This window comes from Salvelinus fontinalis, chromosome 27 (assembly GCF_029448725.1).
Source record: "Salvelinus fontinalis isolate EN_2023a chromosome 27, ASM2944872v1, whole genome shotgun sequence".
Taxonomy (NCBI): Eukaryota; Metazoa; Chordata; class Actinopteri; order Salmoniformes; family Salmonidae; genus Salvelinus; species Salvelinus fontinalis.
The window spans coordinates 25,522,939-25,545,615 of record NC_074691.1 but is presented as its reverse complement, the minus strand read 5'-3'; the positions used below and the strand labels follow the sequence as shown (position 1 = coordinate 25,545,615).

Below are 22,677 nucleotides of genomic sequence, written 5' to 3'. Positions count from 1 at the left end.
GTCATACGCCTTTCACTCGGTGTCAACAGTCTGTAGAACGTGGAATGAAGCCTCTAGTGTGATATAGGGCCAGATGGGAGGTGTTTCAGTCATTGGTCTGGCAGAATGCCAGTTCCTGGTCACGCGCGTTCCAAACGATATCGCCTTGCTTTCCATAACTTCTAGAGACACAAAGGAATTCTCCGGTTGGAATGTTATTGGATAGTTATGATAACAACATCCTGAAGATTGATTCTCTACTTAGTTTGACCAGTTTATTCGACCTGTTATATAACGTTTTGAAGTTTTCGTCCGAGTTCGCCTGCATCTGCGCGAGTGTTTGGACATGTGCACTAAACATGCTAGCAAAAGTAGCTACTTAGACATAAGTCAGGACATTATCGAACAAAACAACAATTTATTGTGGAACTAGGATTACTGGGAGTGCATTCTGATTAAGATCATCAAAGGTAAGGGAATATTTATGATGTCATTTCATATTTCTGTTGACTCCAACATGGCGGAGAAATGTTGTTTCTCTCTGAGCGCCGTCTCAGATTATTGCATGGCGTGCTTTTTCCGTACAGTTTTTTTGAAATCGGACACAGTGGTTGCATTAAGAACAAGTGTATCTTTAATTCTATGTAAACATGTATCTTTCATCAAAGTTTATGATGAGTATTTCTGTTATTTGATGTGGCTCTCTGCAATTTCTCCGGATATTTTGGAGGCATTTCTGAACATGGCGCCAATGTAAACTGAGATTTTTTTATATAAATATGCACATTATCGAACAAAACATACATGTATTGTGTAACATGTTCTATGAGTGTCATCTGATGAAGATCATCAAAGGTTAGTGATTCATTTTATCTCTATTTCTGCTTTTTGTGACTCCTATCTTTGGCTGGGAAAATGGCTGTGTGTTTTTTGGACTTGGCGGTGATCTAACATAATCATATGTTGTGTTTTCGCTGTAAAACATTTTTTAAATCAGATACGATGGGTAGATTAACAAGATGTTTATCTTTCAATTGCTGTATTGGACTTGTTAATGTGTGAAAGTTACATAATTAAAAAATATATTTTTGAATTTCCCACGCTGCATTTTCAGAGGAATGTTGTCAGGGGTTCCGCTAGCGGAACGCATGTCCTAGAAAGGTTAAATCGGGTTATGTACCTGGAGAACATAATTATCTTATCAATTGGTCCTTCGAGCCGGATCTCAATACCTGCCTCTGTCGTCCCAAGGACCTGCTGAAAACCGTGCACGGGCGGATCCAGGATCCGTAAGACAAAGACCTGACCTCTGATTTGAGGGTTTATTTCAGGCCAGTGTTGAACTGGTACACGACAGAGGTGGTGACGAGATCCAACCTACATTGCTTTTCCCAGTCTACGAGAAGGTCAGTAAATCTTTATTCACGAATTAGGGGAATTGACGCTTGGGCTACATTCAGAAATATATTTGATTGTTTTTGTGTAGTTTAGGTGTTGATTTTAAATTCCCATAGGGCATTCTTACCTGGTGACCTATCCTTAGAATTTTGTGTAGAGAAATGTTTTAAAGGCAACAAAGTATTCTATGCAAATGGAAGATAGGAATTGGGTGTAGAGCCACCTAGGCAGCAGTAGAAGGGGGACCGTGATGACACCGGATATCTGCAGTACCAAACTAAACTAAAGAATATTGGCAAGAATATAGTAGAGGATCCGTAATGACACGAGGTATCAGTGGCTACCACCAAGACTATCAGTGAACACTACCTATATAAACTAAAGAAGGAAGAAGGGTAACCTAATATAGCGGAGTGAGATACGAGATATTAACGTCAAAAGAACAAGCACACACATAGGGAGTAGTGACATAAGAGATCAGAGTTTAAAAAGACACACACATAGATTGTGCAGGAGAGCAACTATCGTAATTGGATAAGGTTAGCAATTGAGTCAAAATAGGTCTAACTATCCCACGAAAAAAGACACACACATAGATTGTGCGGGAGAGCAACTATAGTAATTGGACAACGGTAAAAAGCGCATACATATATCATAGAAATAGATACACCTAGAGTGAGTTTGAGCATAAGCATAGAAACTACAAGGTTTACTAACAGTGGGTAGTAAATCCTCAAAGGAGGTCCCGGAATTAACGGGAGATGAGAAATATATGCAGGGAAAAGATAAGAGGCACACCTATTTTGGCCAGAAATGGAGGGAAAATAACACATTTGACAGACGTTTAAATATAGAACTACTGGAATCCATGATAAGACAGATACGTAAGGCATGTGGAGACAAGGCAGATAAACAACGGGCAGAGGGGCTAGATACAGCGAGGGTATGGCTAGCCGAGGCGAGGAAGAGAGCTGAGGGAGAAAAGAAGAAGGAATATGTAAGTTGCAAGCAACAGAGAGCAATCACTCCCACGGCTCCTCTGGAGGTCCCTCATAAGCCTAAATTGTACCCAACCCTGATAGACCAGGCGTGGAGAGAGAATCCCGATGATGAAATAGTGGTGGTGAGACGACGGCAGCCAGTGCTTCCTGTCCCACCCCCACCACTCCCATATGGGGAACCTCCTGGAGCCGAGGGAGGGGTAGAGCAGGAGGAGGAAAGGATAGGGCTAGCTGCTCTAGGCAAAGTCAGGAAAGACTTAACCGAACTAGGACGTAGGATGAACAAGCGACCGGATGCAGGGGAAAGAGGTAGAGACAGGGCTTTACCACTCAGAAAGCTGAAGTCGCATAACCAGAGCCCAGGGAGGAGAGGAGTAGCAGAGTGGCTGGAAGACGAAGATGAAAGGGAGGCTAGTCAGTATCCTCTAATTGCCTTGCCGAACCCACGGGCTGGGGTTCGGCAACTTATTGAGAAAAGTGGATGGAGACAGTCAAAAGAAAGGAGGAGGCCTTAAGGGGAAGGGACCCAAGAGAGAAGGGAAAAAACTGTAGCCAGTCAGGACATTTGGCTAAGGAGTGTGAGGAACCATGCATGCACTGCGATAAGGTGGGCCACAATCACCGAGACTGTAGAAAGAACAGAAAGAATAGGAGAGAGGGTCAAAGGCAAGAACAGAGAGAAAAAGGTCAGGCGCCTACAGCCAAACTCAGAGGAGGAATAGAAAAGAAAGGAGATCAGTACCTAATGGTCACTATCGGAGTAACTGTAGATAAGCATAAAGGAGGCTTCAAGGAAACGAGAAGTAAGAAAGATCAGACAGGAACGGAATATTTCATCGCTGCTCTTGGGGAAAGAGCAGGAAAGATTTTAAACAGAAGGGGAAAAACAGATAAACGCTTGGACCTTTAAATTAGGGCTATTTTCTGGGAATGGTCTCGGTAGTGCGTGCCGGAGTTTGCGACTACAGACAATTATAATAATAGGGTTGTTCTTGCCTACCACGCGGGAGACTCGGGTTCGCATCTCAGCCTAGGCACTGATAGACTAAAATTCATTCTGATTGTAATTCAAATACTGAGATGTTTTGCCGGGAAAGATACAGTTAGCTAGTGTTTGGTTAAGATATAAACTGAACGTTTTAATAGCTTGTTTAGGTTAAATTGAAAGACTAATTCATTCCAAAATAATAGCGAGGCGATTTCGATGTAATACGTTGGGTTGCCTAAATGATCTGATGGAATAATGTATTGAGACTGGAGTCGTATTTAAATTACTGAATCATAGAAGAGACAGTTACCTAAACCAAATTCTGAATAATAACGGAGAGATACGATAAAGTTGTGCCCATCGGAATGTTTTTATTCGTTTGGATTGACTGACATACGTTATAAATTTAGCGAAGTACATGGTACTTTTACATTTTGGAGAGGAGAAATTTGGAAAGTTGGATTTTGCTCTTGCGATAGACTTAAAGCAGAGCTCGGTTTGAGTAGGGGGTATGTTTTACCCTGAGGGCAGGAATAGGAGAGTTGGTCTGGCAGTACAATTTTGATTGAGAGATGTTGATTGATGTTGTAAGTTCTGTTCAAGATCAAACATTCGTGACCAACTATATTCCTTGGGTTTGGCTTGTTGAACCCGTACTACTGCTGTTGCAGTCAGCCAATAATGATTTGCAATTCGCTGAAATTGCTGCTGCCTGGGCACGGGCTGAGCGCCTGCTGCTGACGTCGCTCACAATGCACTTTTGCAGCCAGGCAATGAGGTTGTGACTTAGAGTGGGACAGAGAAAATTGTTTGTGTCATTCAGAGGGAAAAATGCGTGCATTATGGCTTTGAGTCACTTTTCAAAAGTTGCTAAAAGTTCCAAATACATTTTTTTTAAAGTAGCTAAATTTGTCAGGGTAGTCGGAAAAGATGCTAAATCTAGCAACAAAATGGCTAGGTGGGCATCACTGGTTGGTTGTGGCTCACTGGGCTATATTTGGCTGTATGCGATTCAGGTCCGAATAGTTGAAACGTAAAAGTTTTGTGATAGTTTCTGGTTATTGATTTTTGGTCTGATTGTTTGTTTAGGTAACACCAGGGAATTGGAACCGAACGTTCAAGTGTTCTAAGATTATAATCTGTTTCCATTACGTGGAACCATGTTAAATCGGTAAAGGGGATTGCAGTTTGGGGTAATTATATTTTGCAAAACAAGCTTGGAGCGCACGTTCAATTAAGTATAATGAACCATTGAGGACATTTTAAACTAATGATTGGAGGGAGTACAATGGAATTATCATTATTATTTGGTTTTGTTTATAGTCTACGTTTGGATTTCTGAATCCGGGTAGTCTGACAAAGTGGTTTTTCTGGGAAAAGGAGTGCTTCATTGTCTTGTCTTTCTTTGGAAATGTTTTCCGGGGCTTGAGGAGATTTCCATTTTCCGAGAGACACGAAATCTTAAAGGGGTACACATGTGGAATATCAGAAGTTTTATTTTATGAGTTTTAATTAAACACGTGAATTATTTTGATAAGGGAATGTTCTGGGCATCTGGGATACAACATGTAGAAAATGTTTGAGGGGTTTTCTTTAATTTATATAATATAAATTGAGTAACACGACTGTAAAAGGGTGGTATGACTCTTGACCTCTATCATGACTTTTCCTTTGTGGTCTGATCAGCCTCATGGGAGGGCCATTTGGATAACGAATTTAAGGAAATTTGTGATACTGATTTTAAGGTAAATTGAGTAATTGATCATTATGAACGAGTTTATAGATAGTTCTTTGACATAGTGGTAATTTGAACCAATGAGAAGAAAGAAATGACAGTAGACTTATGTTAAATATTTAGAATCTAATCCAGACCAACAGGACAGGGATATATGACATCTGTGGTGATTCAGAATTATAGAGAACATCGAGGTAACCTTAATCAACCTATGTAATTACTTTAGAGTCCACCACCATCACTGTTCAGACAGTGAGACACTTAGTCAAGATTTGGCAACAACCCATATTTGTTACTGACTGTTATGAGAAAGAGCGACAGACAGATAGGAGAAAGGGCAGACGGAGGAGCCCTCCCCGCAATGCTGAGACCTTGAAGGTTTGGGAGCAGAGAGGAGAAGGTGGGGAAAGGGGGGCCAGGAAATCAGCAAGATAGGAGTGACACAGAATGTGTCACGGTTACTGAGTGGAGACAAAAGGGGAATGAAAGCTTAGTTGGTTTCTAGAAATAAGGTGTTAAACACGGAAACATTGCCCGGAAATGATTTGGCACAACAGGCCGAAAGAGTAGCATTGACTAGGGCCTGTGAAATAAAAAAAGGAGAGAAAGGTTACTGTTTACATAGACAAGCACATATACATCTAAGACCATACAAAGCAGCACAGATAACTGTTAAAGTAGATAAGACACTTGACAGAGAATTGTTTAGATTTGCGGCAATATTGATACAAGGGCGGAGCCATGTATCAAAGGGGGGATGGGATAGGACACTTTGTGGCCTATTGGATAATAATAATCAAAATAAAATAAAAATTATATAGCGTTCCCAACTTACTTGGCGGACACGATTATGGTAACTGAAATATTAGGTCAAGATATTATCCCTAGAGTTGGTTTACTAGGATCTAGTTCTTTAACTTCTCTAGGTTTGGGGGCAGCATTTTCACGTTTTGATGAAAAGCAAACCTAAATTCAATTGCCAGCTACTCATCTCCAGAAGATAAGATATGCATATTATTAGTAGATTTGGATAGAAAACACTTTGACGTTTCTAAAACTGTTTGAATCATGTCTTTTTTTTTTTTTTTTTTTTTTACCGTTATTTTACCAGGTAAGTTGACTGAGAACACATTCTCATTTGCAGCAACGACCTGGGGAATAGTTACAGGGGAGAGGAGGGGGATGAATGAGCCAATTGTAAACTGTCTGTGAGTATAACAGAACTTATTTAGCAGGCGAAACCCCAAGGACAAACCATTCATTTTCTTTTTTGAGGTCACTCTCTTTTCAATGGGTTTCCATTGGGAATACAGATTTCTAATTGACCTTCTTGCAGTTCCTACCACTTCCACTGGATGTCAACAGTCTTTAGAAATTGGTTGAGGTTTTTTCCTTTGTGTAAAGAAGAAGTACGGCCATCTTGAACGAAGGTCACTGGAAGTGTACTGTTAGTTAGAGGCACGTGACCAGAAAGCTAGCTACAGTTTGTTTTAATCCTGTATTGAACACAGATCATGCCGTCTTTAATTTTAGCGATTATTTACGTTACAAAATACCTAAAGGTGTATTACAAAAGTAGTTTGAAATGTTTTGGCAAAGTTTACAGGTAACTTTTGAGATATTTTGTAGTCACGTTTCACAAGTTGGAACCGGTGTTTTTCTGGATCAAACGCGCCAAATAAATGGACATTTTGGATATATATCGATGGAATTAATCGAACAAAAGGAACATTTGTGATGTTTATGGGACATATTGGAGTGCCAACAACAGAAGCTCGTCAAAGGTAAGGCATGAATTATATTTTTATTTCTGCGTTTTTTGTGGCGCCTGCAGTGTTGAAATATGCTTCTCTCTCTTTGTTTACTCTGTTACTATCCTCAGATAATAGCATTGTTTGCTTTCGCCGAAAAGCCTATTTGAATTCTGACATGTTGGCTGGATTCACAACCAGTGTAGCTTTAATTTGGTATCTTTCATGTGTGATTTAATGAAAGCTTGATTTTTATAGTAATTTATTTGAATTTGGCGCTCTGCATTTTCTCTGGCTTTTGGCCAAGTGAGACAGTAGCCTCCCGCCTAAACTCAGATTTTTGTATATAAATATGAACATTACCGAACAAAACATACATGTATTGTGTAACATGAAGTCCTATGAGTGTCATCTGATGAAGATCATCAAAGGTTAGTGATTCATTTTATCTCTATTTCTGCCTTTTGTTACTCCTCTCTTTGGCTGGCAAAATGGCTGTGTTCTTCTGTGACTTGGCTCTGACCTAACATAATCGTTTGGTGTGCTTTCATCGTAAAGCCTATTTGAATTCTGACATGTTGGCTGGATTCACAACCAGTGTAGCTTTAATTTGGTATCTTTCATGTGTGATTTAATGAAAGTTTGATTTTTATAGTAATTTATTTGAATTTGGCGTTAGCGTCCCACATATCCCAGAGAAGTTAAATAATGGATGACAATCTAGCTAATCAGACAGAACACATGAGAAGACTGTTTGTTAACCAAACCTGTATGTCCAAGATTTTATGCATTACAGGTGAATTACAGGAGAAGGTGATTCACTCAATCCAGTCCCTGGGGAGAATAGACAGGAAGCAGCCCCGTTGGGAGGGGCCATACTAAGTACTCCTGGTGGCAGCCTTCGCGGTGAGAATAGCTGAAATAGCTACCTGGGGCATATCACACATTGCAGGAGGGTAAGACACACTGACACTGTCGAACAATCACAGAGTTAGGAGAAGAACCATAACCAATATGGTTCGGGGGTTACCTCTCTAACGAATATTCCCTGACCCCGCCCTACCCTCCCTGTGTGCGTTCATAGAAGTGAAAGTAGGGGCTGGCCTCCAGATGATGGGTGGGGCTTTACAGGAGTGCTGATTGGTCAGAGCTGTCTTATCGTGGCAGCCATATTCCTAATACACCATGCCCCATCCGAGAATGCAGAAGGTGGTAACTTGACCCATAGTTTAGACGATGAGGATTTTGTATTAACCTAGCATAAGAGATCACTTGATCTGGATAAACAGGAAGTTAGAGTGGAGATTGGGAAGGATGTCTCAATGGAGTTTTATGTAGGACTATGAGCCATTATGGAATATATCTGTGCAGGTCCCCGTGTAGTTCATCGACACAGGTCATAGCTCACACAGAAAGAGAGGGCTATATGAATCCACATACCCAGTATGGAAGAAGATAGAGTGTAGTGAAGGTAAGGGTTTCAGGTGATACCCTAGTGCCATTCCAGGAAGAAGAGGTTAGGGCAGGTGATATCTCTATAGTCAGCCAGAATACAAGCAGAGCCCCTGACAAAACAGATACTGACAGTGGAGTCGTCCAGAGCCAAGGGCCGGTGTGGATAGTGCAGGCGAAAGAGCTGAAGGAAGGGGTTGAGGTGGAAACTGGTTATGGGGATTCTAACCTATGGTTAGAATGGATTTAGTATACAGCCAGATCAGTAGCGAGAGAAGAATGTTATGCCTGCGCCACAGCAAAACCTCAGCTGACCACCATTCCCTTTCCATTTGATGGAATGGATTCACCCAGGGCAATGGCCTGTATGGTAAAGCTGTTCATGAAGGAAAGGAAGCCAAACAATGAAAGTTGCATTGATCTGCGTTATCTGGATGTGCCCAGGACATCCAGACTTCCCCCTTTCACAGTTACAGGAGGACATTATTATTGTATGGCTCGATACATCACACACGGATAAGACGTAGGGGAAGTAAGGACATGCAATAGGACAGAGAATGTTACAACTGATGAGACTATGAGGGATCTGACAGGCTGGTTGAGCTCTGGGAATTTCAGTGAGATAAAGAGGCCAAGGGCTGACATCTGGTGGTTGTGTGGGGGAATGCACCCTCATCCAACACCATGACATAGTGTTGGCAAGATGGGAAAAAAGAAGCTCCCCATCTGGGTCTTTTGACGATAGAGTATATTATATTGATAATATTGGAGTCCCACGGGGGGTTGCCAGACTAGTTTAAAGCAAGACATCAGATCTTAGCAGGATTAGAGTCAAGCATTTTCTGGTGGTCCACTCTCAATAAGAATGTGGATCAGATAAATTGTATCTATTATAATCAACAGCGCTTCATCAATTATACTAGAGATGCAATAAAAGGATTGGCAGAATAGAATAGCATTGGATATGTTACTAGCTGAGAAGGGAGGGGTCTGCGTGATATTTGGAACAATGTGCTGTACCTTCATCCCAAATAACACAGCTCCAGACGGATCAGTGACCAAGGCCCTGGCTGGTTTAACCACATGAGCTCACGAATTGGCAGAGAACTCTGGGGTAGATAATGCTCTAACAAATTGGTTTGATAGTATGTTTAGGAAATGGAAAAATGTCATAATCACTGTGTTGTGGGCAACCTTCACCTGTATGAGTGTTTTGGTTCTGTGAGGGTGTTGGTTTGGTCCCCGGTGTGAAAGTTTTGCTTATCAGGACTCTGGAGAGGTCAATGACGCAACAGATGGTGAGGTACGGACCGATTTTGAGCTCCGGCCTGTGTGATGACGAATACGGGCCTCCAGGCCTAGGAGATGGCTCCATTTCTTTTAACTACGAGGAGCCAATGTTGGATGAGACTATTTTTGAGGGTTAAGACTGTTTTTTTTATGAAGATTGTAATAAAAACCGAAACAGGAAGTGTTAGGATACCTAATGTAGGCCTATAACTGTCATTGATGGATAAGGAATGAAAATACACATATTGGTTTTGGGAGATTGATTTTGAGTGACATTGACAATATTAATATAAATAGATGTGTAATTTTTGTAGCTTATGTTTAGGCAATAATTTAAAATAATTAAAATAATAAAAATAAAAATTCCACCCTGTCTCTGTAAAACATGTGAAATGTGTTTGAATCATAGCTGACAAGGAACTGTGGCAGACAACTTATGACCACTGTGAATCTGATAGCAGGGAAGGAGGTCTCACACCCAGAGAGAGGAGAAACCGTTGGGCTTGCAATATATGGGTTAACATATAGCAGGATATGATTAGCAAATGTATTGGTATGGATTATTCTTGTATACAATTGTATGGAATTGATTAGAATGTATAAAATCATAATCAATAAATGTGTAGTCCTAGTCAGAATTAGGGTAAAGACCATATGTCTTTATGGTATTTTAAACACAGACTGTCTGAGCTTGGTGCCGACCTGACTTGAGATTTGGGAGAGAACGTCTCAAGGACAAGGTCATTAATCTCTGTCGGCTAGGTAGTGAGACAGTGTGTGCGTAGCGACATTGTGTGCGTAGCGACATTGTGTGCGTCTGTTTGTCTGTATTTGTGTGCGTTCACTCTCCTCCAATTTGTCCAATAACTCCTCGGTCTCTGACTCACACCAACTTCGACCACCCGGTGTTCCCCCCCCCAAATAAATATTTTGAGGCGGCTTCTTTGGCTTGCGTCGTGGCCGCGAACCCCGGCGTTGTCGCTCTCCTTCCTTCACCACTTGCATCTGCTTCAATGGAAGGCTTTCATCTCCTACCATTATCTCCTCCCAAGTCCAGGATGTCTTTACCTCCTGGATATCCTCCAGGAGCACACAATAGGAAAATGGCTACCTAAATGTGATCCCCAATCAGAGACAACGATAAACAGCTGCCTCTGATTGGGAACCATACTAGACCAACATAAAAATATAATACACCTAGATGACCCACCCTTAATCACACCCCGACCTAACCAACATAGAGAATAAAAGCTCTCTATGGCCTGGGCGTGACAGTAGTGCGTTCGGCCCAGTACATCACTGAGGCCAAGCTTCCTGCCATCCAGAACCTCTATACCAGGTGGTGTCAGAGGAAGGCCCTAAAAATTCTCAAAGACTCCAGCCACCCTAGTCATAGACTGTTCTCGCTGCTACCGCACGGCAAGCGGTACCGGAGCACCAAGTCTAGGTCCAAAATGCTTCTTAACAGCTTCTACCCCCAAGCCATAAGGCTCCTGAACAGCTCATCAAAGGGCTACCCAGACCCCTCTTTTAAGCTGCTGCTACTCTCTGTTTATTATCTATGCATAGTCACTTAAACTTTACCTACATGTACATATTACCTAAATTACCTCGACTAACCAGTGCCCCCGCACATTGACTCTGTAACAGTACCCCCTGTATATAGCCTCGCTATTGTTATTTTACTGCTGCTGTTGAATTATTTGTTACTTTTATTTTCTGTTTAACTTATCTCATTTTTACTGAACATTTATTTTTTTCTTAAAACTTCGTAAAGCATTTTTGGTTAAGGGCTTGTAAAGAAGCATTTCACTGTAAGGTCCACTACACCTGTTGTATTCGGCACATGTGACAAATAACATTTTTTAATTTGACAGTCAGTGTAATTACAGTGCAATGTGCCAAAGTAATGTGATCACAAGTGTTGTTGCTGTTTTGCACTGATAGACTACCCTATATTTAACCTCATTACAGACCACGCTAGTCAAATTCTTGGAAGTTCATGGTCTGCGTTTTCGTGCACACACACACAAACACACACATACGCGCACACACACACACACTAATAGTACATGATAACATAATAGCTGTGTTCTTGGAAATGGTTCATAACAATAATATGTGACCCTGAACTGTGGCTGTTGTTCGAAAGGGTTCACAACAATATGTTTGCAGCAAATGTTTCCCATACGCCTCGGTGTGTAAGGTAGAGGTAGGCAGCTCTGGTCCTGGAGAGTCACCGTGTATAACGGTCTTCCTTCTTTCCTGTAAATCAATGACTCATTTCTACCTGGGAAACCAGGTGTGTGAACCTGAGTAATCAATATGAAAGGTTCCGTCAGCAATAGGTGTTCAATGGTCATTTCAATTGATTCTATTGTTTGTGTACAATGTCTGTCTGCGGCTCACTAGGATCCCTGGTCTAAAAGGTTTTTAATAATGTGTTGATTCATTGACGTGGGTTAATTCATGTGTTCCTGTTATTCGGATGTAAAGGGGTTACTGTTACCTAGGAGATGATAATCGGAAGTAGGCCATAGAAATCCCCCTGCCTCTCTCACACACCAACATGCACGGGGCATTCATCTATGTCACACACACACATCCACGTTACACACACACATGCGTTCACACACACACACCTATACGGGTACTCCCACCGCCTAAGTGGATGGGGACATGTGGTTGTGCTTTGATCAATGTTTGTGCAATAGGCTTCTCCGGTAGAATGATCAGAGTGGGTTTTTCTTTGAACTGTTCCGTCTTCCCTACCTAGTTCCATTCACACCTCTCTTCTGTCCCTGTTTTCTGTACCTCTTGCCTCATCCTGTTTTTTTGTGCCTTACTGTGAATGAAAAAACGCAGAAAACAGTGAATGAAACCCGTCAGTGCATAGCTGCGGGAAGTAGGGGTTGCTGCGGTGCTGCAGGTCCCCCTGAAAAATCAACAATAAAAAAATATTACGAAATGTTATTTTTTTGTTTTTGAAAAACAATAAAATCATCACAAAAGTAGTGCACTGGGCCTTTAATAGTCCTGTATTAGTGGACTGTTGTATCTGTCTGCAGTGCCAACGCGGGCAAAAAGGTTTTGACAAAACATTTGCAAATAAATGTACGGCTATGCGTCAGTGTATTGAGTGAAGTAGGTTTACTGTTGTCCCTGTCTTTTTCCTGTATACTATGTATACTATAATATGAGGATTACCAGGAACCAACACCCCTCTGTAAATGAAGAGTAAGGCCTTTGTAGTGAACACATGATTATTTGATCAAATGTGAACAGGCACACATGAGTCCTCATCATCACAGTATTGCATTCAAGCCATTAAAAAATACATCCCATCCCCCACCATAATCCAGGACTGAGACCTTGAGGCATGGATGTGAATAACTCTGTGTAACAGAGGCAGATCATACCGGGTAAACTCACCTCACAGCTTGAAATGTCACCAATAGCGCCACTTGAATCAGATTATTTTCAGAGGCGCAACTGGTTTGCACGTTATCAAGCAGGTAGTCACTTGTGTTTGCAATCAGAGGACCACTGATTTGAGTGCAGTAAGGGGAAAGGGACAGTGGAGGAAGTGAAACTGCATTGGAGGAAATAACATCTATCATAGCAACTACAAATCAACACAAAGACAAGTGCTCACTTTAGCAATGTACAATTATAACCACATTTATTAATTACAAGCAGATTACCTTTACACTACTCTACTACGATCATCAACACCACCATCATCATCACCATCATCATCCCCGTCATCTTCGTCTCAATGTTTTGCCTTTACATCATACACACATTTACAACAAAATGCATACACAAATTGATGAACAGAAACTGTTAAAGTGGTTCACGACAAAATAAAAATACATGTCTAGCATTATTGTCTTTTTTAGGAGATACTTCTCAAAATACTGTTCATTATCACAAGTGTTTTTTTACTCAGTAGTGTTACCGTACTAAAAGTGCACACAGTCTATTCAATAACAGACAGCTTTGTATAATACAATGGCAATTTACACAATGATGCATTTCACACATTCAACATCAAAACAAGGCAAACCAATTCAAAAGGCACAGGACTCCCACATCAACAACGATCGTCTTTATAGAAACCAAGTTGTACTTGTTGACACTTTATAATGTGATTCTTCACTTTAAAATGATTCAAGGCCCAGTGCAGTCAAAAACGACATCTTTCTGTCTTTTATTTATATTTCTACACTATGAGGTTGGAATATTACTGAAATTGTGAAATTGTGAAAATGATGATAATGCGCTTTTAGTGTAACAGCTGTAGTGCTGAGTGATTAGTGCTTTTTAAGGTTGGTTCGGGTTCGATCATAAAAAACATAATCATGGTTTTTGATTTTGGTTTCGATACATTTTTTAAACATGAAATATATGATGAAATAATGACTTTAGAGCTTTTTAATGGTAATTCTAAAACCAAAAATAGTGAACATTCAATTGCCAAAACATTGAACATATTCCATTGTCTCTGTCAGGTCCACATCGAACATCAGAATAATAGGAAATTACTATGACATATTAAAATATTCAGTTGTGTATATTACTTAGTTTTAATTTAATTACTTTATTATTTTTCATTCCTTAAAGTAATCATCTCAGTTCAGGCAGTAGCAGTCAGCCAGCCATTGTCTTTAGTCATCCTATTTAGCTAGCCTGCCTGCCTAAGTACAGAGACAAAATCATTTTATTAGTTCTTAAAAGTAGATAAACTATACTTTCACGAACTGTCCCTGACCCTCTCGTTGTTATGTTATGCACATTCCTCTCTCATGCAGTCTTATGCGTTCTGTGTGTATACATAGCAGGCGTAAAAGATCTGTATACAATGACGAGATGCTCATGTCTATGCCCAAACAATGGGAGTCGTTGTCCCAAAGGCGGGAAGGCAGACAACAAGCTTAAAAAAAGAAAAGATGAACCTTTATTTATACAAATCCAAAATAAACCCATCGAAACGCATTGGGTTTATCTTGGACAGATTTTGGTGAGAGTGAAACCTCTCGCTTCACCTCTTCCTCTGATCCGTCTCGAGCCGGGAAAAACTGGCGCAATGAGTTGTGGTTATTGTAGTTAATTACCACATTTCTGCGCTGAATTAGGTCGAATGTTTGCTTAATGAAAACTACAACTCCCTCCAGCCCAGCGTCCCACATAGCTCTTGACTTGATTTCTCAGATTTCTCTCTAGAGAAACGGCACGTTGGGTTCACATTTTGTTTTTACTAAATACAATTCAGGTAATTGAACCCACGTTGGTCAATCAGTTGTTTAATAACCAAAAATAAAATGTTGGTTAATCGCTCAGCACTAAAGAGCCGTTAGAATTTTTTTGATTTCAGTCGGTTTTAGTGGGATGGAGTTTTGGTCTGCCTGGTGATATCACCAGGTGTTAAATTATTTAATAGATCAATAAGAAAGCATTCCAAAACTCTCTGCCAATAACAGCTAGTTTTTAGTTTCCCCCTCCCCACTCAGACCACTCCCAGAAGGTCCCAGCAAAATTCTTGCTTGAGAAATTACTTTTGCTAATAATACATTTTTGTTTCTTTTTGACAATTTTTGTTTAAAACAATTACAGTAAGCTATTTAATTTTTACCCAGAATTGATTTGATATTGAGATAAAAACGGCTGCATTGGACCTTTAATCAATTGAAATAAGTTTTCCAATATCAGACATGATACATGTGGTGTATGTATAGTACTGTACAGATTGGAAACTAAAAAACATCATATGGGTCTTTGATTGACAGTTTAGTTAAGTATGACGTCACATATCAAAAGAGGTATGGACCAATAGTGTTCAAGATCCCGTAAAGGGTGGTGATCTCAATATTTTACACAGACATGAAATTATCTTCAATAGTTTGATTTAGAAATTAAAATCTACCACTCCCATGTTGCAAACTTTATCTGTGGTGGCGGTCTTAGACAATAATTACTTGCCAATGAAGGAGTAAAACCATTGAATAAACAGTTGGGACATGTAGAAGTGTGATCACAAAACTGTGTCTAGGGTCTAAATGTAATGTAGTAACCGCTCCAACAGGTGAAAGGACTGGGACATCATTTTAGTGTCTTCTGTTAATGGGTCAAGTGTGTGTGTGTGTGTGTGTGTGTGTGTGTGTGTGTGTGTGTGTGTGTGTGTGTGTGTGTGTGTGTGTGTGTGTGTGTGTGTGTGTGTGTGTGTGTGTGTGTGTGTGTGTGTGTGTGTGTGAACAATTTCAGTCATTGGTAAGGGGCAGTGATATAGTCATGTTGCACCTGTAGTTTATCACTTGTACTGTACAAACAATGTCATCTCATCCATAGTAACATTTTGCAGTTTCAGTTTGAGTTCATTTTACATCTATGTTATGTATTTTCTGCTAACATGTTCAATTGGTAAAGAACATACAGATACATGATTTACTCTTTCTTCCACCCCTTTATCCTCATCACCCTCCTTACATCCCTCACCCCCTCCCTGGCAGGATTAAACATAAACTATTTAACCATATAGAACCTAATGTGTCAAAAATATTTTTAAAAATGAAAAAATAAATCTAGAAAATAAGTACGTCTTGGCCAGGTCAAAACAGGATAAAAACAGTAGAGTAGGCTTTGGAAAGGACCAAATAAAAGCAGAAATCATTCAGTGCTTGGGGGTTAGAAGAGAATAGAAGAGTTAGTTCTGTAGAAAGCCTTCAGTGCTTGGGGGTTAGAAGAGAATAGAAGAGTTAGTTCTGTAGAAATCATTCAGTGCTTGGGGGTTAGAAGAGAATAGAAGAGTTAGTTCTGTAGAAAGCCTTCAGTGCTTGGGGGTTAGAAAAGAATAGAAGAGTTAGTTCTGTAGAAAGCCTTCAGTGCTTGGGGGTTAGAAGAGAATAGAAGAGTTAGTTCTGTAGAAATCATTCAGTGCTTGGGGGTTAGAAGAGAATAGAAGAGTTAGTTCTGTAGAAAGCCTTCAGTGCTTGGGGGTTAGAAGAGAATAGAAGAGTTAGTTCTGTAGAAAGCCTTCAGTGCTTGGGGGTTAGAAGAGAATAGAAGAGTTAGTTCTGTAGAAATCATTCAGTGCTTGGGGGTTAGAAGAGAATAGAAGAGTTAGTTCTTCAGTGCAAAATATACATGAGGAGGGATTCTTCATTTTAAATAATGATTGTGTCCACAGTGTTTGGACAAGAAGTTCAATTTACCATGACTTTACTTTACATGGGACAATGTGAAGTGCAAACACTTCACATTGCAGTGCCAATGTCATAATGATACTATTAATTACCATCTAAGTGCACAGTGAAATCAAAACATTGGCACCACTGACCGACCTGCACTTGGTCAACATTGTGGGACCTAATCTAACACCTAATAATTTTTCTTGTTTAAAAAGTAGGAACATATTAAAAACATAAAAAAGAAAGTATTCTGTCTGTGCAATAGTTCAAGTAAGTAACTTTGTTTCTGCGCATAGTTAGTGCCTAGTCAAAAATACCCATATCCTGTACCAAAAGATCCACACCGCTCCAGAGGAAAACAACAAAACACACAAATACAAAACAAGTATTTACATATCTGAATAGAACTACAGAGTAGGTACTCCCTACTACTGGTCCAGGGTCAGACATTGTTTGAACCCCTACTGGTTAAAGTTACGCTTGAGCGCAGGGTAATCTGTTCCTAGATCTGTGCTTAGAGTGGCAATTTCCACCTCGAGCCAGAACGACCAACCAGAACTGTCCAGTTCAGAGGAAGGGGAGGGGTTTAGTCTCTAAAGGGGTGTCTCAAAGACTCTGGATGTGTCTGAAATGGCAGCCTATAATGCACTACTCTTATATGAGACTCTGGCCAAAAGTAGTGCACTATAGACAGTAGGGAATAGGGTGGCATTTCAGATTTGTCCTAAAGGGGCGTGTCAAACACTCTTTCCGACGAGTCTTCTGTATCGTCCTCCGACTGTGACTTGTGGTTGAGCCTCTCAGTCGTCGAAGAGACCGACAGGTTGCCATGGGGACTGTCGTCGCTAAACTTGGCCTTGCTGCTGTAATGGACAAACTCCTGGATCTCTAGAGGCAACCGTCTGAACTTGTCCTGGTACTCCTGGTCCAGCTCACTCTGCAGCTACATGGAGAGGAGAGATCAGAGTATGGGTCTATAGGTAGCTGTATGGAGAGGAGAGACCAGAGTATGGGTCTATAGGTAGCTATGTGGAGAGGAGATAGTATGGGTCTATAGGTAGCTGTATGGAGAGGAGAGAACAGAGTATGGGTCTATAGGTAGCTGTATGGAGAGGAGAGACCAGAGTATGGGTCTATAGGTAGCTATGTGGAGAGGAGATAGTATGGGTCTATAGGTAGCTGTATGGAGAGGAGAGATCAGAGTATGGGTCTATAGGTAGCTATGTGGAGAGGAGATAGTATGGGTCTATAGGTAGCTGTATGGAGAGGAGAGATCAGAGTATGGGTCTATAGGTAGCTGTATGGAGAGGAGAGACCAGAGTATGGGTCTATAGGTAGCTATATGGAGAGGAGAGATCAGAGTATGGGTCTATAGGTAGCTATATGGAGAGGAGATAGTATGGGTCTATAGGTAGCTGTATGGAGAGGAGAGATCAGAGTATGGGTCTATAGGTAGCTATATGGAGAGGAGATAGTATGGGTCTATAGGTAGCTATGTGGAGAGGAGAGAACAGAGTATGGGTCTATAGGTAGCTATATGGAGAGGAGAGATCAGAGTATGGGTCTATAGGTAGCTATATGGAGAGGAGATAGTATGGGTCTATAGGTAGCTATATGGAGAGGAGAGATCAGAGTATGGGTCTATAGGTAGCTGTATGGAGAGGAGAGATCAGAGTATGGGTCTATAGGTAGCTATGTGGAGAGGAGATAGTATAGGTCTATAGGTAGCTATGTGGAGAGGAGATAGTATGGGTCTGTAGGTAGCTATGTGGAGAGGAGAGAACAGAGTATGGGTCTATAGGTAGCTTATATGTAGAGGAGATAGTATGGGTCTATAGGTAGCTGTATGGAGAGGAGAGATCAGAGTATGGGTCTATAGGTAGCTGTATGGAGAGGAGAGATCAGAGTATGGGTCTATAGGTAGCTGTATGGAGAGGAGAGATCAGAGTATGGGTCTATAGGTAGCTATATGGAGAGGAGAGATCAGAGTATGGGTCTATAGGTAGCTGTATGGAGAGGAGAGATCAGAGTATGGGTCTATAGGTAGCTGTATGGAGAGGAGAGATCAGAGTATGGGTCTATAGGTAGCTATATGGAGAGGAAATAGTATGAGTCTATAGGTAGCTGTATGGAGAGGAGATAGTATGGGTCTATAGGTAGCTATATGGAGAGGAGATAGTATGAGTCTATAGGTAGCTGTATGGAGAGGAGAGAACAGAGTATGGGTCTATAGGTAGCTATATGGAGAGGAAATAGTATGAGTCTATAGGTAGCTGTATGGAGAGGAGAGATCAGAGTATGGGTCTACAGGTAGCTATGTGGAGAGGAGATAGTATGAGTCTATAGGTAGCTGTATGGAGAGGAGAGAACAGAGTATGGGTCTATAGGTAGCTATATGGAGAGGAAATAGTATGAGTCTATAGGTAGCTGTATGGAGAGGAGAGATCAGAGTATGGGTCTACAGGTAGCTATGTGGAGAGGAGATAGTATGAGTCTATAGGTAGCTGTATGGAGAGGAGAGAACAGAGTATGGGTCTATGGGTAGCTGTATGGAGAGGAGAGATCAGAGTATGCGTCTATAGGTAACTATATGGAGAGGAGATAGTATGGGTCTATAGGTAGCTATATGGAGAGGAGAGACCAGAGTATGGGTCTATAGGTAGCTATGTGGAGAGGAGAGATCAGAGTATGGGTCTATAGGTAGCTATGTGGAGAGGAGATAGTATGGGTCTATAGGTAGTATATGGAGAGGAGAGGGTATGGGTCTATAGGTAGTATATGGAGAGGAGAGGGTATGGGTCTATAGATAGTATATGGAGAGGAGAGGGTATGGGTCTATAGATAGTATATGGAGAGGAGAGGGTATGGGTCTATAGGTAGTATATGGAGAGGAGAGGGTATGGGTCTATAGCATAGGAAGTTGGTGGCACCTTAATTGGGGAGGACAGGCTCGTGGTAATGGCTGGAGCGGAATTAGTGGAACGGTATAAAATAGACCAAACACATGGTTTTCTTGTATTTGATGTCATTCCATTCGCTCCATTCCAGCCATATTATGAGCCGTTCTCCGATCAACAGCCTCCACTGGTCTATGGGCAGCTATATGGAGAGGAGAGGACCGAGGATGGGTGTACTACAGAACCAGATAGAACCAACAGTGTCAACAGAACTAAAGCAACAAAGAGAACTCCTGGTCCAGCTCACTCTGCAGCTATAGGGAGAGCTGCAGTATGCGTCTACAGAACCAACAGAGTGGGCCTTCATAATGATACACTGAACATGTCCTGGTTACTCCTGGTACTCTGTAACTGAAGAGGAGAACTGAATATGGTGTCAGTGACTAGTGATGACTGATATGGACCAGCAGGGTAGATGTTACTGGTCAACAGGTGGGCCAATGGTTGTTGTGGGGCTAACTGGGCAGCCTATATGATGGATCAAGGTACTTTTTTTGTTCCTCGTTTTCTTTTGTTCAATTTCCTCTACCTCAATTAGTAACAAAGGAAGGAATGAAAGACATGTGAATCATTAATCCTGAATGTAGGCTCCCGTGTTCTTCTGAGCTTCCTGCCTTCTGACGGACAGACAGAGAGTCAGAGTCTGTTTTTCTCGCAGGCATATCCGCCCCTAATGATTACAGATGACAGGATTGTATTCATTCTGATCCAATAATTGCTTTAATGCTGATTTTTCTGTTTAACTACCATGCTGCATCCCAGGGGAGGGTCGTAATTAAAGGAGAGCAGCAAAGATTAACCACGTCACAATCTACGAGTCTAAGGATCTAGGAGCTACATCTGCTTTTCAGCATTACAGGAGATGGAAGACAAGCTGATTTAAATAAGTCGATGATCTCACAGAGGTAGAGTCAGGCAGAAAAACAAAGGAGAGTTTGTCAATAAAGGTCAGATTTTTGTGGGATTACTTGCTCATCAAACAATCCTACGATTAATATGTCAACAAATGACCTGTGGGCTAATGGTCAAGGCTATGGCTGTCTGTGAGGAATTAACTGAGAGTTGCTGGTAATATACCTTTTATACACAATCAAACTTTAGTGAAGTGATCCAATATTAATGAACCTCAGTCCCACTCCAATCCAAGGAGACATTCTTGAGAGTGAGTCTATTCAAATCCAAACATGTATGTTTTTCCTTAACTTGGGTCACATCGAACTAGATCAGAAATCAAATCAAATCCAAGTTTATTGGTCACGTAAACAGATTGCAGATGTTATCACAGGTCCAGAGAAATGCTTGTTTCTAGCTCCAATAGTGCCGTAATATTTAGCAATAAATACAATATCAATACACACATAATATATACAGTATATATACTGTACATAGGGCAGCAGCCTCTAAGGGGCAGGGTACTGGGCAGAGGCCGGCAAGTGATGACTGTTTAACAGTCAGATGGCCTGGAGATAGAAGCTGTCTCTTGGTCCTAGCTTTGATGCACCTGCACTGTCGCCACCTTCTAGAATGGTACCGCGGTGAACAGGCCGTGGCTTGGGTGTCTGAGGTCCTTGATGATCTTCTTGGCCTTCCTGTGACACCGGATGCTGTAGATGTCCTGGAGGGCAGGTAGTTTGCCCCCGATGATGTGTTGGGCTGACCGCACCACCCTTTGGAGAGCCCTGCGGTTGCGGGCAGTGCAGTTGCCGTACCAGAATGTGACACAGCCCGACAGAATGCTGTCAATGGTAGAAGTCTGTGAGGTTCTTAGGGGCCAGGCTGAATTTCTTCAGCCACCCTGTGTGATGTGCACTCCGAGGAACTTTAAGCTTTTGACCCTCTCCACTGCGGCCTCGCGATGTGGATGGGGGCGTGGCGATGTGGATGGGGGCGTGCTGTCTCTTGTAGTCTACGATCAGCTCCTTTGTTTATTTGACAGTGAAGGAGAGGGTTCACACCTCCTCCCTGTAGGCCGTCTCGTCATTGTTGGTAATCAGGCCTACCACTGTTGTGTTGTCAGCAAACTTGATGGTTGAGTTGGAGACATGCATAGCCACGCAGTCACGGGTGAACAAGGAGTACAGGAGGGGGCTGAGCACACACCCCTGTGGGGCCCGCGTATTGAGGATCAGCATGGTGGAGGTGTTGTTGCCCACAATTACCACCTGGGGTCAGCCTGTCAGGAAGTCTAGGACCCAGATGCACAGGGAGGGGTTCAGACCCAGGGCCCCTGAGCTTACTGATGAGCTTGGAGGGCACTTTAGTGATGAAGGCTGAGGCTTAGAGGGTACCTCTGTCCTACCTAGGTACAAGGCTGGCATTGAAACCTTCATAAAACTGACAGAGAAGCCCAGAGGTGTGAATAGACTTGTTATGTAGTGGTAAAAAAAAGTGGGTAAACTCTGATTGCCGGTGGTGGTGAAAAAAGTTACGCTGTCGATACATTCAATACATTTTTCTGCAAAAGGTGGGTAAACTGTTCAGTAAAGAGGTAGGCAGGCAGGGCAAGCTAGCCTCAGCCTGCACGTTAGATCATTATAGGCTAGAGAGGAAGATACAGTAGTCATGGGATGAAATAGAAGCGATAGTCAAGTGTGATACAGAGTGAAGAGGCGATTTCACTAAAAATACATGGAAAGGAAAGAGAGGAGAGAGGGATGAAGACTCTATCCCACTGGAGGACTGGGGAGAAGAGAGAGGGATGAAGACTCTATCCCACTGGAGGACTGGGGAGAAGAGAGAGGGATGAAGACTCTATCCCACTGGAGGACTGGGGAGAAGAGAGAGGGATGAAGACTCTATCCCACTGGAGGACTGGGGAGAAGAGAGAGAGGGATGAAGACTCTATCCCACTGGAGGACTGGGGAGAAGAGAGAGGGATGAAGACTCTATCCCACTGGAGGACTGGGGAGAAGAGAGAGAGGGATGAAGACTCTATCCCA

The 22,677-nt window shown here is 41.8% G+C and overlaps 1 protein-coding gene across 5 annotated transcripts in view; it reads right to left on the bottom strand.

Annotated features, from left to right (window-relative positions):
* Window positions 1-13,245: 13,245 nt before the first annotated feature.
* Window positions 13,246-22,677, bottom strand: part of LOC129825349 (1-phosphatidylinositol 4,5-bisphosphate phosphodiesterase beta-1-like) — a 285,736-nt gene continuing 276,304 nt past the window's right edge. For 2 of the 5 annotated variants that reach the window (XM_055885375.1, XM_055885376.1), the window contains exon 33: window positions 13,246-17,724. In XM_055885375.1, coding sequence (XP_055741350.1) covers window positions 17,506-17,724 — 219 coding nt within the window. In that variant the 3' untranslated portion in view covers window positions 13,246-17,505. The other 3 variants (XM_055885379.1, XM_055885377.1, XM_055885378.1) reach the window with 2 other exon arrangements.